Raw genomic sequence first — 14,889 nt, 5'->3', positions numbered from 1 at the left:
CACTATGTAGTTGAGACTGACCTGGAACTCACTATGTAGCCTAGGCTGGTCTCGAACTCACAGCGATCCTCCTGCCTCAGCCACCCGAATGCTGGGATTACAGGCATGTACCAGCACGCCCGTCTTAAAAGTAAATACTGTGGATGGAGTCCAGGGCCTCACCCAAATTGGGCATTTACTGGCACTTAACCCTAGTCCAAAAATAAATATTTAATTAGGAATAATGCTAAGACAAAGGACAACTGCCCTTTTCACTGTTATTTGCTCTAATGGTTCAAAAGCAATGCTGCTAGTGCCTTAGTATATGTTAAGGCAGTGTTAGATTCTCTTTTTTTTTTTCTCAGTTAGATTCTCTTGCCTCATCCTCCCAGAGTGTACTCATTCATAGTCATTACATTTGGGTCTCATGCATTCATGTGGACCAAAAAGCTGTTTCAGCCAGTCATGGTGGCACATGTCTATAATTCTAGTATTCTGGGTGTCTGAGGCAGGATAGGTTGACCCTATCCTGTACAGTTTAGCAACTTAGTCTGACTCTGCCTGGAAGGTACTGTGAATATAGCTCAGTGAGAAAGCTTGGGTTCAATCCCCATTACTGCAGAGAAACACTATCCTTGATGAACAGTGAAAATTATTAATTAAAAAATTTGATCCTTGAATATTTAAAAATATTTTGTGGGAAGAAAGGCATAAAGCAGGATGTATACATAAAGCACTTATACTGAATGCTGGAGTGTGTGGTTGTCTCAGAAAACTACTTGAATGGGTGTTTGAATTAGGAGCTGAACTGGGTTTTTTGTTTTGTTTTGTTTTTCCATGTAATACCTTTTTTGACTTTGAGACACAGGGTTGCCTAGGCCTTGTTGCCTAGTGATTTTTTACTGCAGCCTCCCAGAATGCTAGGGTTAGACATGCACAAACATGCCTGGCTATCTCTTGCCACTTGAAACTCTTGAATCACATTTTACAGTTTTCTTAGAGATTCTTTTACATTTTAATGTTATATGTAAGTTAGATTTAGCATTATAAAGTCTTGCCCACATAAGTTTTTTTGTTTTTTTTTTTTTGGTACTGGGGATTGAATTCAGGATCTTGAGTTTAAGAGGCAGGTGTGGTGCCACTGAGCTAAATCCCTGGCCCCCACATGAATTTTATGTAGCCCTTTATTTTCTTTCTCTCTGTTGGAATATTGTAATGCAGATCCTGAACCTGCCATTTTCCCGTTACATGCTTCAGTATACTTTTGTAAAAACAGGATAAGTGTTTGTAAGATGACAGTGCCATTGTTAGTCTGCAAAATCAGTAAGTTTCCCTTATTGTCTAGAAAATGCTGTATGGTGGCTGGAGTACAGTGCTTGACTAACAGGTATGAGGCCGTAGGTTGCATTCTTTGCTCTGCCAAGAAAAAAAAAGCTCTATTGCTTGGTTTGGATTAGGATCCAGACATGGGCCACCCATTTCATTTGGTTGTTTTGCTTCTCCTTTTTTTGTTTTGTGGCACTGGGGAATCTAGAGAATGCTGAGCTACATGTACAGCTTTATAATTTTTTAATTTTTTGGTACTGGGAATTGAACTCAGAGCTTCATGCTTGCCATTGAGCTACCTCCATCCCTGGTTCTGTCCAGCTCTTTATAGAAGAGAGCTTTAGGGCCGGGGATTTAGCTCAGTGGTTCCACCGCCTGCCTCAAAAGCACAAGGACCCGAGTTCAGTCCCTGGAAGCAAACAACAACGACAAAACAATAAAAGAGAGCTTTTACTAAGTTGTTCAGGCTGCCCTTGAACTTGCGATCTTTATGCTTCAGCTTTGCAAATAGCTTGATTACAGGTGTGCACACCACACACTGCTTGCTTATTAGTATTTTTAGCTTTTACAGTTTCCTTTTTGATTTTCATGTTGACTATAGAAACTGAGGCAATTTTTCTGTATAGTATCCAGTAGTCTGGAGTTGTCATTTGTGCTTTTGTGTGTCTCTTTAAACTTATGTTTTATCCATTTTACTGTAATTGTAAATATAACCTAGTTACCCATATGGTAGCTGTTTGGCTGTATGTGGCCATTTTTATTAAATTTTGGTTCATTTTATAAGGCGCTAGTGTCCACCATATAATCTTGGTTAACAAGATTATAGAACCTTTCTTTTGTCACAGAAAATTAAGTTTGACAGTGCTATTTTGATTAGGGTTAAGTCTGTTTTTGTTGGCAGAATACTTCCTAGCTGATGCTTTGGGGTTCAGGTGATGGCAGCTTGGTCTCTTCATTCATATTTTGCACAAGATTTTCACTTTATGAAAACAGTTTTGGCCAGGCATCGTGGCACGTGCTTGTAATCCTAGCACTTCAGGAGGCTGAGGCAGGAAAATTGCTGCGAGTTCAAGGCCAGCTTGGGCTATTTAATGAGTTCAAGGCCAGTCTGAACTACAAAGTGAGATCCAGTCTCAAACATAGAACCACAAAACAAGAGTTTTGTTTCTGAATTGAAGGTTATAATGAATATTTGAGAAAAGGTATAATTTTAATATGTTCATGACAGGCCATAATTTCATGTCTCACTGCTGGGCATCTCTGACCTATGGTGATACATGCGTCACTGCCCCCTTGGGCAGTATGGGACAGTCCTGTTGGGTTGTACAAGCAGCCTGATTGGATAGTTACGCATGTACCAGGTGGATCAAGCTGGTGGGAATATGTTAAAAGTTCAGCATTTGGTTAAAAAATTGACAAGAAACATGTTCACACCAAAAACTTGTACACATATTTTCACAGAACCATTATTCATAATAGCCAAAAAGCTGATGCAACCAAACTGTCTATCAGCTGGTAGATAATTTTTAAAAATTTATATGGGCTGGATGTGGTGGCACATTCCTGGAATCCCAGCAGTTGGGTTGCTGAGGCAGGAGGCTCATTGGAAGTTTGAGGCCAGCCTCTAGGTGTCATAGTAGTTCAAGGCCAGTCTGAACCACATAGTATGACCCTGTCTCAAAAGACAGGAACAAAAAAGTGTGTATCTGTATAATGGATTACAATTGTTTATTTATTTATTTTTTGAGACTGGGTCTTATTGTGTAGTTGAGACTGACCTGGAACTCACTGTGTAGCCCAGGCTGGTCTCAAACTCACAGCAGTCCCCCTGCCTCAGCCTCCCAAGTGCTGGGATTACGGGCATGCACCACTACGCCCAGCTTTTTCCAGCCCTTTCTTTTTTATCCTGGTACTGGGGATTGACCTCAGGACCACATTGTGCTTTTTGAGGCAGGCACCACTAAGCTAAATCCCAAGCAAAAATCCCAGGCAAAACCTCTTTTCTTCCTTTTTTTAAAAAAATTTTGAGACAGAGTCTTGGCTTGGACATGCATTAGCCTCCCAAAATTCTGGGTTTGTGGACATATGTCACTATGCCAGCTAGAAGGGTGAATCTTATGTGCATTATATCTGACTTTACGAAACCAATAACTAGGAAATACAATTGACTTTTTAAAAAAAATGTTCATAAGAGGAGAGTATAATGGTCATTGTTTTATGATGAATAAATTGGATGGTTGGCTAGAAGCAAGTTTACTGTTTAGCAATAAAAAATATTAATGCCACACACATGCACTGATAGTCCCAGTAACTTAGGACAGTGAGATTGGAGGGTCACTTGAACCCAGGAAATCAGGAGCAATTTGGTAGAGAGTCCATCTCAAAAGAAAATCATTTTAATCATTGAAGACTTAAAAACCTTTTTTTCTATATGAGGTATGTAAAAGAATGTGCCAAGAAAATGGGTGTGGTAGTACACGTATACTTGGTAGGGCTGAGGCAAAAGGTTCAAGACTTGCAGACTAGCCGAGTCTACACAGATTCAAGGCTAGGTTGGACTAATAAGTTACTATCTAAAAAGAATTTAGGGCTGGGGATCTAACTCAGTGGTTCTGGCGCTTGCCTCTTAAGCGCAATGTCCTGAGTTCTCTGGTACAAAAAAAAACAATTAAAAAAAACAATTAGAACAAATCTTAATGAGAAAAAGAAACCATTAGCTAGTCAGTGCTTTTTAATCAGAACATGAATTAAGTACTAGAATAGGATTGAATGGCTGTCAGTATGCTGTACTTTATATAAAAGTTTGTTTTAAAAACCACAGATAAAAGTAAATGTTCCCAGCACTCAGGAGGCTGAGTCAGGAGGATCGCTATGATCGAGACCAGCCTGGGCTACATAGTGAGTTCCAGGTCAGTCTCAACTACATAGTGAGACCCTGTCTCAAAAAAAAAAAAAAAAAAACCACATACACACACACACACACACACACACAAAAGTAAATGGTATTCAACTGCATATTGATTTTCATTTTCAACTTCTTTCCTTCAGGATGATACGTATACAGAAAGCTACATCAGCACCATTGGTGTGGATTTCAAAATAAGAACTATAGAGTTAGATGGGAAAACAATCAAGCTACAAATCGTAAGTGGTTGTTGGTGGAAGTTTTATTGATAAACTTAGAATGTATTATTTATATATATATGTAATATGCTAACAAAAATTGAATACAAAAGTTCTTAAAAATAAGGCATCTGGGCCGGGAATTTAGCTCAATGGTGCCACCGCCTGTCTCACTTACGGAGTTTAATCCCTGGTACTAAAAAAAAAAAGTGAGTTGTCTTTTGGGTGTTTGTGGTGCACACCTGTAATTCCAACACTTGGAAAGCTGAGGCAGGAGGGTTATGGGGCCAGCCTGGGCTATATGGTGAGTTCAGGGACAGCCTGAAAACTACATAGTGAGATCCTGTCTCAAAAACAAAACAAAAAAAAACCAATCAGGCATCTTTGATGGAACGATAGAATATCTGTTTAGACTAAAAGTAATTTCCTAGGATTGCTTTCCTCATTGAAAAATTTTCCTCCTTCCTTCCCTCCCTCTCTCCCTATTATTTGGACTATGCTGGGGATTGAATCCAGGGTCTCTTATGTTAAGCTTGCACTTACCTCTGAACTGTATCTCATTGAAATTTCTTCTTGAAGCAGACATAGTCATGTTTTAAGTCAAACTTGGTTCTATTCTTTTTTTTTTTTTAAATGAGTAGTTGTGAGTTCAAGTTTGCCTTAAAGTGTTGTTGAGTATTTTTTGTCTTTTACTGTGCTGATTACTTTGGAGCATTAGAAGTAACTGAAGAGAGACTCTTTCTGTGTAGCTTAGTTGAAGAAAACATATTTTTTCAGGTCTTTTAAACATTTTTTTTTTAAGATACTGTGTAAATCTTTTTTTTTTTTTTTTTTTTTTTTTTTTTTTTTTTTTTTTTTTAACTGAGGCTCAAACTCGGGTCCTTGCGCTTGCAAGGCAGGCAGCAGAACCACTGAGCTAAATCCTTGCCCCCTTAGCAAATCTTTAAAGACAGAATTTTCTGGGGAGAAAACTTTTGTTTTTTGTTTGTTTGTTTGTTTTTAATGTAATCATTTCACTGTGAGAAATTTAGTGATTTGGCTTAAGTTACTGGGAGGGCCACATGACCCATATCTGTCTGTCTTCAGTATGTGGTATCCTTCCCCTTTATCCATCCTTATATCCCCAACCCCTAATTAAATATAGGCAATTGTAAGTTGCGATAGTTTAATTGCATCTCTTTAATATGACTATGGGTACTGCCAGTGTGTGGTCATATGTGTGGTGGTTTTGAAAAGAAAAATCTCAAGAAAAAAAATCTCAACTGGGCATGATGGCATGTACCTGTAATTCCAGCTGTATGGGAGACTAAGGCAGGAAAATGCCACGTGTGAGCCCAACCTGGGCAACACAGGAAGAATCTATCTCAAAAATAAAGTAAAAAAAGTAAGACATGGTAGTGTACTTGTGTAATCCTAGCACCTAGGAGGCTGAGGAGGGAGAATTGTCATGGGTTCAAAGCAACCTGGGCTAGTAAGTTCAAGGCCAACTACATAACAAGAACTTGACTCAAGACTCAACCCCCACCCCCCACAAAAAGGTGAGAGGATTGAGTTCAATGTCAACCTAAGCAGTATAGTTGCTGTGTCTCAAAGAAAAAAAAATTACTGAGATTGAGATGGGTTCTCACTGTATTGCCGGGATGGCCTCAAACTGCAGTCCTGCCTTAGCCTCTTGAGTAGCTGGCATTACAGGTGTATGCCATTGTGCCTGCCTCTCAGTAGGTTTTAGAGTGGGCTGTAAGTATGAGATAACATAGGAAACCAGTAACTGCTCTTTTTATGGAACTGACACTACACTGAACTGGAAGGAGTCATGAATTTGGAGTCAATGATTCAGATTTAGTTCTGGTATTTACTTGTTAAGATAATCATAAATTTAACTTAAACATACTTTCTCCCTAAGACTTAGTTTTCCTGTAAAATGAATATGATGACATTTGATTTACTAATTTACAAGATAATTATGAGAATCAAATTAAATAGTTATGTATATGATATTATATGAAAAACCCATGTGCTACAATGCTTAGCTTTTACATAGTTTATTTTTCATACTGAGTTAAAGCCAGATTAATTCCTCTTCTACTGCTGCCTGCCCTTTTAGGTTGACCTCATTACAACCTTTCTTCTGCATCTGAGCTTGGTGCCTTGAAGCATGTTTTTGGAAAGCTTTTGCAATTTGGGTTACCCTGTTGCATTTTATAAGTGTTAAAATGTGACAGTACATGAGGTTGAATGGGTGAGGTGTTGCACACCTGTAATCCCAGCACTGGGGAGGCTGAGGCAGAAATATTACCTTGAGTTTGAGGCCAACCTGGGTTACATTAGTGAGTTCAAGGCCAGCTTGAGCTATCTAACAAGACCCTGGTTCAAAAAATAATAACAAAAACATGAAGTAAATCCTCGCAATTTCAACTCTAAATTATTTTCTTTTTAACATTGAGCCATGTGTGATGGCACACACCTGTAATCTCTGTTCTTGGGAGGCTGAGGCAGAAGGATTGCTGGGAGTTAGAGGCCAGTTTGGGCTACATAGTGAGTTCAGGGCCAGCTTAAACTACACAGTGAAACCATGTCTCAAAAAACCAAAACAAACAAAAGATTATCTCAGCTTTAGGGGCTCAATGCCTCTTATTAACCCACCAGAGAATATTAAAGCCTGAGTTTACATTTAACTGTTTCAATAGCTATGTTACCTAGTAGCCATATTATATAGTAGTCTGCGTCTTCCAATTTTGATTTGCTTGTTTTTAATTAAAAAAAAGAGGTCTTGGGCTGGAGATTTAGCTCAGTGGTTCCGGCGCCTGCCTTGCAAGCACAAGGGCCCGAGTTGGATCCCCAGTACCAACAAAACAAAACAAAAAAAAGAGGTCTTACACTTCAGTGACTGGTGTTTTAAAGAACTAAATGTAAATTTTACATGTAACCTTATCACATGTCATCTTCCTGGCTTCATTTGCCTCTAAGTATTCTAGGTCCTTCACAGTTTTGATTTTGTAGATTTATATTTTAATTGTTTTATTTTCAGTGTTCTATTCAGTTGTGATATTTGAATGTTTATCCAAGTTAGTGATTATAAAACACTCAAGAAGGTAGGGCACATTCAGAGTCCAGTGGTACACAATGAAAGGCCCCTTTTTGTGATTGTTCTTTTAGTCATGAAACATTTATAGAATGCCTACATTACACCAGGCACACAGGTAGAATTGAGATTATAAATAAAGGAAGACCCAGTTACGAGGGAGAGTACTAGTACTATTGCTGGGATAGTGAGTCAAAGTTTTTGAGAGTGGCAAAGGAACATGAGATATTCTACTCTGGATGCTGTTTCGTAGCTTTAGTTAGCTGAATGTTAACTTTTAGTCACAAAAAAATTTTTTTTCCATGGGCTGTTTTGGAAATGAAAGTTCTTGGACAGAGAAGGAAATAAACATTTTATTGAGCAGCTTTTATAGTCAGGCACTGTTAGGTATTTTACAAACATTAATTTAAACCTCCTGAACAGTTGTATGAAATGAGTTGTGTATGGTTTTTAGCTGAAGACACTGGTAGGTGATTCCCTAGTGTTAAGTAAGCAGGAACAATGAAATCTCTGACCTTTTGAAGTTAGGTGGGCTTGTGTCTAGAGGCCATGCTTCTTCAAGGATATCTGGAAAGACTAAGGTTCCTCAATGGTTAACAGTAGATCTAAAAGTCTTCTGAGCTCTCTGGCTCAGGCTCAGTCCCAGTAACTTACACAAAAAAAGAAATGATACCTGTGGTGACTTACATGTTTATTTTTTATTAATGATTTCTTTATTGTTTGTTTGTTTTTTTGAGACAGGGTCTCCCTATGTAGTTGAGACTGACCTGGAACTCACTATGTAGCCCAGGTTGGTCTCGAACTCATAGTGATCCTCCTGCCTCAGCCTCCCAAGTGCTGGGATTATAGGCATGCGCCACCATGCCCAGTTTACATTTTTATTTTTTAGATGATTGTTACGTTAATCTTTTAGATTATTTGCTTCATTATATCTTTTTCCCCTCTGGAGTAGAGTATGCTACTTTACAAATGTTGTGATTTTCATAAACAGTATGTTTATGCCTTTTTTTTTTGAGTGGGGATTGAACCCAGGGAACACTGAGGTACATCTGAACCCTGTTTTACTCCTTTGTGGTTTTTGTTTGTTTGTTTGTTTTGGTTTTTTGAAACAGGTCCCTAGCTATGTATTTCAGGCTGGCCTTGAAGTTGCAATGATCCTGCCTCAGCCTCCAGAGTGCTAGGATTACAAGTGTGTACCACCATGCCTGGCTTTTTGTTTTATTTTGCGATAGTCTTACTGTTTAGTTCATGCTGGATTTGAGCTCACTGTGTAGCCTAAGCTGGCCTAAGATGCATAGTCTCCTGCCTCAGGCTGAATGCTGTGATTACAGACCTGGGCCACCACACCAGGTTGCTTCTTGTTTTTGTGAAACTGAGGATTGAATACAGGGTCTTACAGTATATACTAGGCAAACGCTGTACCGCTGAGCTACATTACAGGTCCAGCTTTAGCAGTGTCTTTTAATGGGGCAGTAACTATTCTGACTGATAAACTTGTAAGAAGATATCATTGTTTAGTAAAACCAACATATTTAAGTTTAAGGGCTGGGATTTAGCTCAGCAGTTCGGTGGCCTGCCTTGCAAGCGCAAGGACCCAAGTTCAATGCCCGGTACCAAAAAAAAAAGTGAGTTTGATTCATAGTATTTAAACAGTCCTTTTAATTTGTTTAGAGACAGGCTCTGACTGTATAGCCTCAGGATGGCCTTGAATTCTGTTCTTTTGCCTTGCCTCATTGCAGGCTTATGCTACCACACCTGTTAGGGTTTTGTTTGTTTTTTGGTTTGTATTTTTTTAAGGCATTAATGTAGGTAGCTTTTCATTGCTGAGAGCAATACCTGAGAAAAAGAGCTTAGAGGAAAGATTTATTATGGCTCATGGTATTTCAGTCCATGGTCGATGACACCATTGCTTTAGGTTTGTGGTGAGGCAGAAACATGGTTTGGAAGGAAAGCTACTTTGTACCTAAAACAAAGGAAGTGGTTTAAAGAGCCTGAAAGGAGCTGGGCACCAATAAAGTCTCGTAGGTTATTTTCCCATCCATCCACCCACTCCCTGTTTTCCTTCACCTCCCAATAATGTCATCAGATTACCTTCTCATAATCCTCTGAAGTTAGAGTCTTGTGATCCACTCACTTTGGTTTGTTCTTTTGGTACACGGGGTTGAACTCAGGTCTTTGAGCTTGTGAGGCAGGCGCTATTGCCGCTGGGCTAGATCCTCGGCCCAATCCAGTCACTTTGAAAAAGCTCAACAGTGACCATGCCTACCAAACAGTGAGCCTTTGTGTGGGGGCATTGGATCCCAACTATAACATATACTAAAGGAGCCGGGTGTGGTGGCGCATGCCTGTAATGCCAGCACTCAGGAGGCTGAGGCGGGAGGATTGCTATGAGTTTGAGACCAGCCTGGACTACATAGTTCCAGGTCAGTCTCAACTACATAGTGAGACCCTGTCTCAAAAGAAAACAAACAAACAAACATATACTAATAGAAGCACTTGTTATATGGATGTTGGAGTCTAAATTAGGTTGAAATATAGTAAGTTGTTCTTAAATTAAGTTTATAAAGGTTTGGAATTGTCCTCCTGTTATTTTTCTCTACAATTATGATAATGCCCTGCTTCTGGCTTCACAAGCTCAAGGACCTGAGTTTGATCCCCAGTACAAAAAAAAAGGTAATCCCCCTTGAGATGGTGAAAGTGTTATCTTGATTGGTAGCGACACAAATTAGATCCTTTCATTGCTTCCCAAGCTATGCTAGCCAGTAGGCTAGCCAGTAACTTCCCTAACCGAGATGATCTGTTTTTGCATTCATAATGAATGCCTAGCATGATGTTAAGTGTAGGTAGGCAATATGAAAAGCCTGGCATAGTTCTCTTCTCAAAATATCTTACAATTTTCGGATCTTTACCACCAGCTAAATATTAAGTAGGTGTTAACTTTTTTGACTTTTAGGTATTTGGCACTTATCATGCAGTTCAGTATTGTGAGTATTAAGGGCCATTTCTGTATGAAATCTTGATAATCTCCGCAACTATGAAAACTAAAATTTTTTCATCACTTTTCTCCAACTCTAGTTTATGAATTGTTTGGTTTTCTTGATTGTTTTACAATAGTGGGACACAGCAGGCCAAGAAAGATTTCGAACAATCACCTCCAGTTATTACAGAGGAGCTCATGGCATCATAGTTGTGTATGATGTAACAGATCAGGTAAGTTCCGAGAAGATTATTTTTTTTCCATACTGGGGATTGAACTCAGGACTTTATGTTTGTGAGGCAGGCATGTAAATCTTTGGCCCTCCATTAATAATATTTTTATGGCAGAAAACTTTGTTTACCCTCCAAATACAGCTATGAATCACATAAAAGCATTTTCCTTTAGTAAACAGAAAATTTAGTAATGAGGCTTACCTTTGATCAGGGAACTCTTATTATCTTTAAGCATTAACAAGAATTTGCCTGGTCATTAGTATTTTCCTATCAGAACTGCCATAAGTGCACCAGGCTTGGTGATGTACCTGTAATCTCAGCACGTGGGAGGCTGGTGCAGGAGAATAGGAAAGTTTTGGGCCAGACTAGACTACATAGTGAGACCCTGTTTCACAGAAAACCAAACCTAAACAAAAATAGTAAGCTGCATTTACCTTTCAAATACAGCATTTTCGTCTTCATTCTTCACATTTCATCAAGAATTCTAGCTCATTGTGAGTCACTCCTTTCCTTTTACATAATTTTGGAGTCAGTCTTCTCATTGGCTCTGTGTGCTTCTGTGTTATCACTTGATCATTAGAGAAGTTGTGTCCAGAACTGCATTATTTGTAAAAATATCTTGTCTTTTAGGAGTCCTTTAATAATGTCAAACAGTGGCTGCAGGAAATAGATCGTTACGCCAGTGAAAATGTCAACAAGTTGTTGGTAGGGAACAAATGTGATCTGACTACAAAGAAAGTAGTAGACTACACAACAGCAAAGGTATAGTTGTTTTGATAGTTTGATTTTTTTTTCAAACTGAATTTGAAGATACACACAACCAAAGGTATAGTTGTTTTGATAGTTTGATTTTTTTTTCAAACTGAATTTGAAGGTGTTGAATTCTAATTTTGAATACATATGGAATCCTGTGATGGCAATAACCACCTTAACTTAAAAAGATGTGTAGGAGAATACTTTGACAGTGACAATTCATGTTGTGTCTATTTGGCTCCAGTGAACCTAGTCCTTCCTCAGTCCTATTTCAGATGGTAGAAACAGACTACCTGAGAAAGATTTTTCAATGTTCATCATGTTTTATTATTCCCTTAGGAATTTGCTGATTCCCTTGGAATTCCATTTTTGGAAACCAGTGCTAAGAATGCAACGAATGTAGAACAGTCGTTCATGACAATGGCAGCCGAGATTAAAAAACGGATGGGCCCTGGAGCAACAGCTGGTGGCGCAGAGAAGTCCAATGTTAAAATTCAGAGCACTCCAGTCAAGCAGTCAGGTGGAGGCTGCTGCTAAAATTTGCCTCCGTCCTTTTCTCACAGCAATGAATTTGCAATCTGAACCCAAGTGAAAAACAAAATTGCCTGAATTGTACTGTATGTAGCTGCACTACAACAGATTCTTACCGTCTCCACAAAGGTCAGAGATTGTAAATGGTCAATACTGACTTTTTTTTATTCCCTTGACTCAAGACAGCTAACTTCATTTTCAGAACTGTTTTAAACCTTTGTGTGCTGGTTTATAAAATAATGTGTACAATCCTTGTTGCTTTCCTGATACCAGACTGTTTCCTGTGGTTGGTTAGAATATATTTTGTTTTGATGTTTATATTGGCATGTTTAGATGTCAGGTTTAGTCTTCTGAAGATGAAGTTCAGCCATTTTGTATCAAACAGCACAACCAGTGTCTGTCACTTTCCATGCATAAAGTTTAGTGAGATGTTATATGTAAGATCTGATTTGCTAGTTCTTCCTTGTAGAGTTATAAATGGAAAGATTACACTATCTGATTAATAATTTCTTCATACTCTGCATATAATTTGTGGCTGCAGAATATTGTAATTTGTTGCACACTATGTAACAAAATAACTGAAGATATGTTTAATAAATATTGTACTTATTGGAAGTAATATCAAACTGTATGGTGATAAGTATTGTTTTAATTCTTACGGTTAAAGGGAAATAGCATTATACTCAAAACAGCCATTTGTGTGTGCAGCCAGGGAATAGTAGGCCAATAGTGCATTATCCAGTATTTGCTTTCTAGCTAATAGACCTGATAAATGACCTAGGGAGGCATCTGTGCTGTTAGGCATTTAACCAACTTCCAGTAGTTCATTGAGCTCAAGTTGTATGGAAAACAAGTTTAAAATGTATACTTCTCGCATATTTGATTTTTCTCTAAAACCATTTGAAATGGCCTCAGTGGTCAGCATTTTATTAATTCATCTGTTAGAGGTGGAGAGTACACCTTAACTGGCAATCGATCAATCATAAGGTATGCTCATAGTTCTTCTATGCTGAGTCAAGATGTCAGCTTTTTCATCCTTCACAAGGGTAGGATTCATGTTAGAGGATAGTTTATGCATTAAAGTAAAAAGTGGGAAACGGGGCTAGGGATATATCTCAGTGGTAGAGGGCCTGCCTGACGTGGCAGGGCCTGGAGTTCCCAGCACAATATAAGGCAGGAAACTTTATTGCCCCAATATTATTTATTTTTTTGCCCCAATTTTAGACATTATATCCCTGAAAATTAACCAAAACAATGCTAGGTGGGAATTATAAATGCAAGATCAATGTTTTGGCAAAATTCTTGCATGTATGTGAAAATTGTGTTGAACAGAACTGTCAGGATCCTGGGGTTTTTATTTTATTGTGAGAAACTTAAAAACCTGTTGCTGACACTGGCATTTTAAAGTGGCAGAGGTCAAAGATTTCCTTGGGTGAAGTAGCAGTCACAACATTGACATGGGTGCTTGAGGTATGGCTGTTAGCAAAACACACTTTGTTGTGTGGGGGGGTCTTTAATGAGAAAATTTTTAAGTTAACAAGCCAAAAATTATAGTTTTCTTTATTTTTCACTAAACAGGCAATTGAAATACATGGTACAAAAATAAGTGGTAAGATTATTGTAAAATGAAATGAACAGAATATTCAATTTAATTTTCCATCTATGAGAATTTCACAATAAAATCATAGTTTACTTTGTATTATAGACGTGCTTGTTGGATCTATTCATCCTTATATAAGGCAACTGACAAATTCCTGAAGTCACCAATAGCTATTTGGGTTTTCTTCTTAAATGCTTAAAAAAATTTTTTTTCCCTTTTATCAATACAGTATATAAGGGGGGAGAGAATTTACAAACTGTTTTCTAAAGTAGCTAAATGACTCAGAACAAGTATCAAGTGGGAGGAGGGATGCTGTGCATTTTAGAATTATACAGCAAAAGTTCACACTGTCAGCTTATTCTTGACAAGTTATCAGAAAATATTACACGAGTATTTTGATATGTGAGCATATTTACATACTTTGGAAAATCTTAGTGTTCCTTCCTAGTGGCAGTCAAAATTAGGACAACATTTCAGCATACTTCACTATTTGCTTTTATGTATATTCCAATAAATTCATTTTTGAAAAAATATATTCCCCCTCTAGCCCCATTTTCAAGTATAAACATTTCAAGGCTGCCATGGTCTTTAACCAGTTCACATAATAAAGAGAATTATCACTTGTTAAGTTTTAAATGTAAGTGGTTGGCATAATTCAGTTTACATAATGAATGTTCAAAGCAGGGGCAAACTCTGGGAAATCCTTATAGAAGGAAAGCCATAGTGGGCTGAGCACTAATTTCCTGTTCTCTGAACTTGGATAGAAATTTTAGCATATACACTGCCATTCCACGGTATCTTACATCAACCTTTGTGTTCCCACATAAATTTCAAAACTGCCCTTCATTGTTAAGTCCCTTATTTGCTAGAGCTTAGCTTGTAAGAACTCAGTCTTGAAATTGCTTGCCTTTAGTTTTGCCACTTCCCTCTAGATATAAATTCCATTAATTTTAAGGGATTACTAAGAAATTTTATTGTAGTATGGCACACCACAAGGTGCCAACCTGCTTGGCTACTTAAATCTAACCTGGCAGTGTTTGCTGATGGAAATGCTACTGGCAGCATCTTCCTAGGGTGAAATAATTTTTGCTTTGAGTTTTAAGAGAGGTTTCAAACTATGCATAGCCGAAGATGTAATTAACAGTCTTGTTAATACTCCTGTGGCATTTACATCCAGCTTCAAAGAGCACTCTATATAGTCCATCTTATTTCAAACAAGATGAACAAAAATATCAGATCCTCTAGATAAATTGAAAACTCCCTGTCACTTGAAGCTGATTATTAC

General features: G+C 38.1%; 1 protein-coding gene across 1 annotated transcript in view; it reads left to right on the top strand.

Moving 5' to 3' along the window:
- The window catches only part of Rab1a (RAB1A, member RAS oncogene family), a 26,651-nt gene extending 13,602 nt beyond the window's left edge, over positions 1-13,049 (top strand). Inside the window, exons 3-6 of the mRNA XM_010609731.3 lie at positions 4,354-4,449; positions 10,625-10,720; positions 11,351-11,482; positions 11,813-13,049. Coding sequence (XP_010608033.1) covers positions 4,354-4,449; positions 10,625-10,720; positions 11,351-11,482; positions 11,813-12,010 — 522 coding nt within the window. The 3' untranslated portion in view covers positions 12,011-13,049. The remainder of the gene's footprint in view (positions 1-4,353; positions 4,450-10,624; positions 10,721-11,350; positions 11,483-11,812) is intronic.
- Positions 13,050-14,889: the final 1,840 nt, after the last annotated feature.

This window comes from Fukomys damarensis, unplaced genomic scaffold (assembly GCF_012274545.1).
Source record: "Fukomys damarensis isolate Sample0158 unplaced genomic scaffold, DMR_v1.0_HiC HiC_scaffold_2, whole genome shotgun sequence".
Taxonomy (NCBI): domain Eukaryota; kingdom Metazoa; phylum Chordata; class Mammalia; order Rodentia; family Bathyergidae; genus Fukomys; species Fukomys damarensis.
Note: the sequence above shows the minus strand (reverse complement) of the source record. Positions and strands in the feature narration are given on the sequence as shown.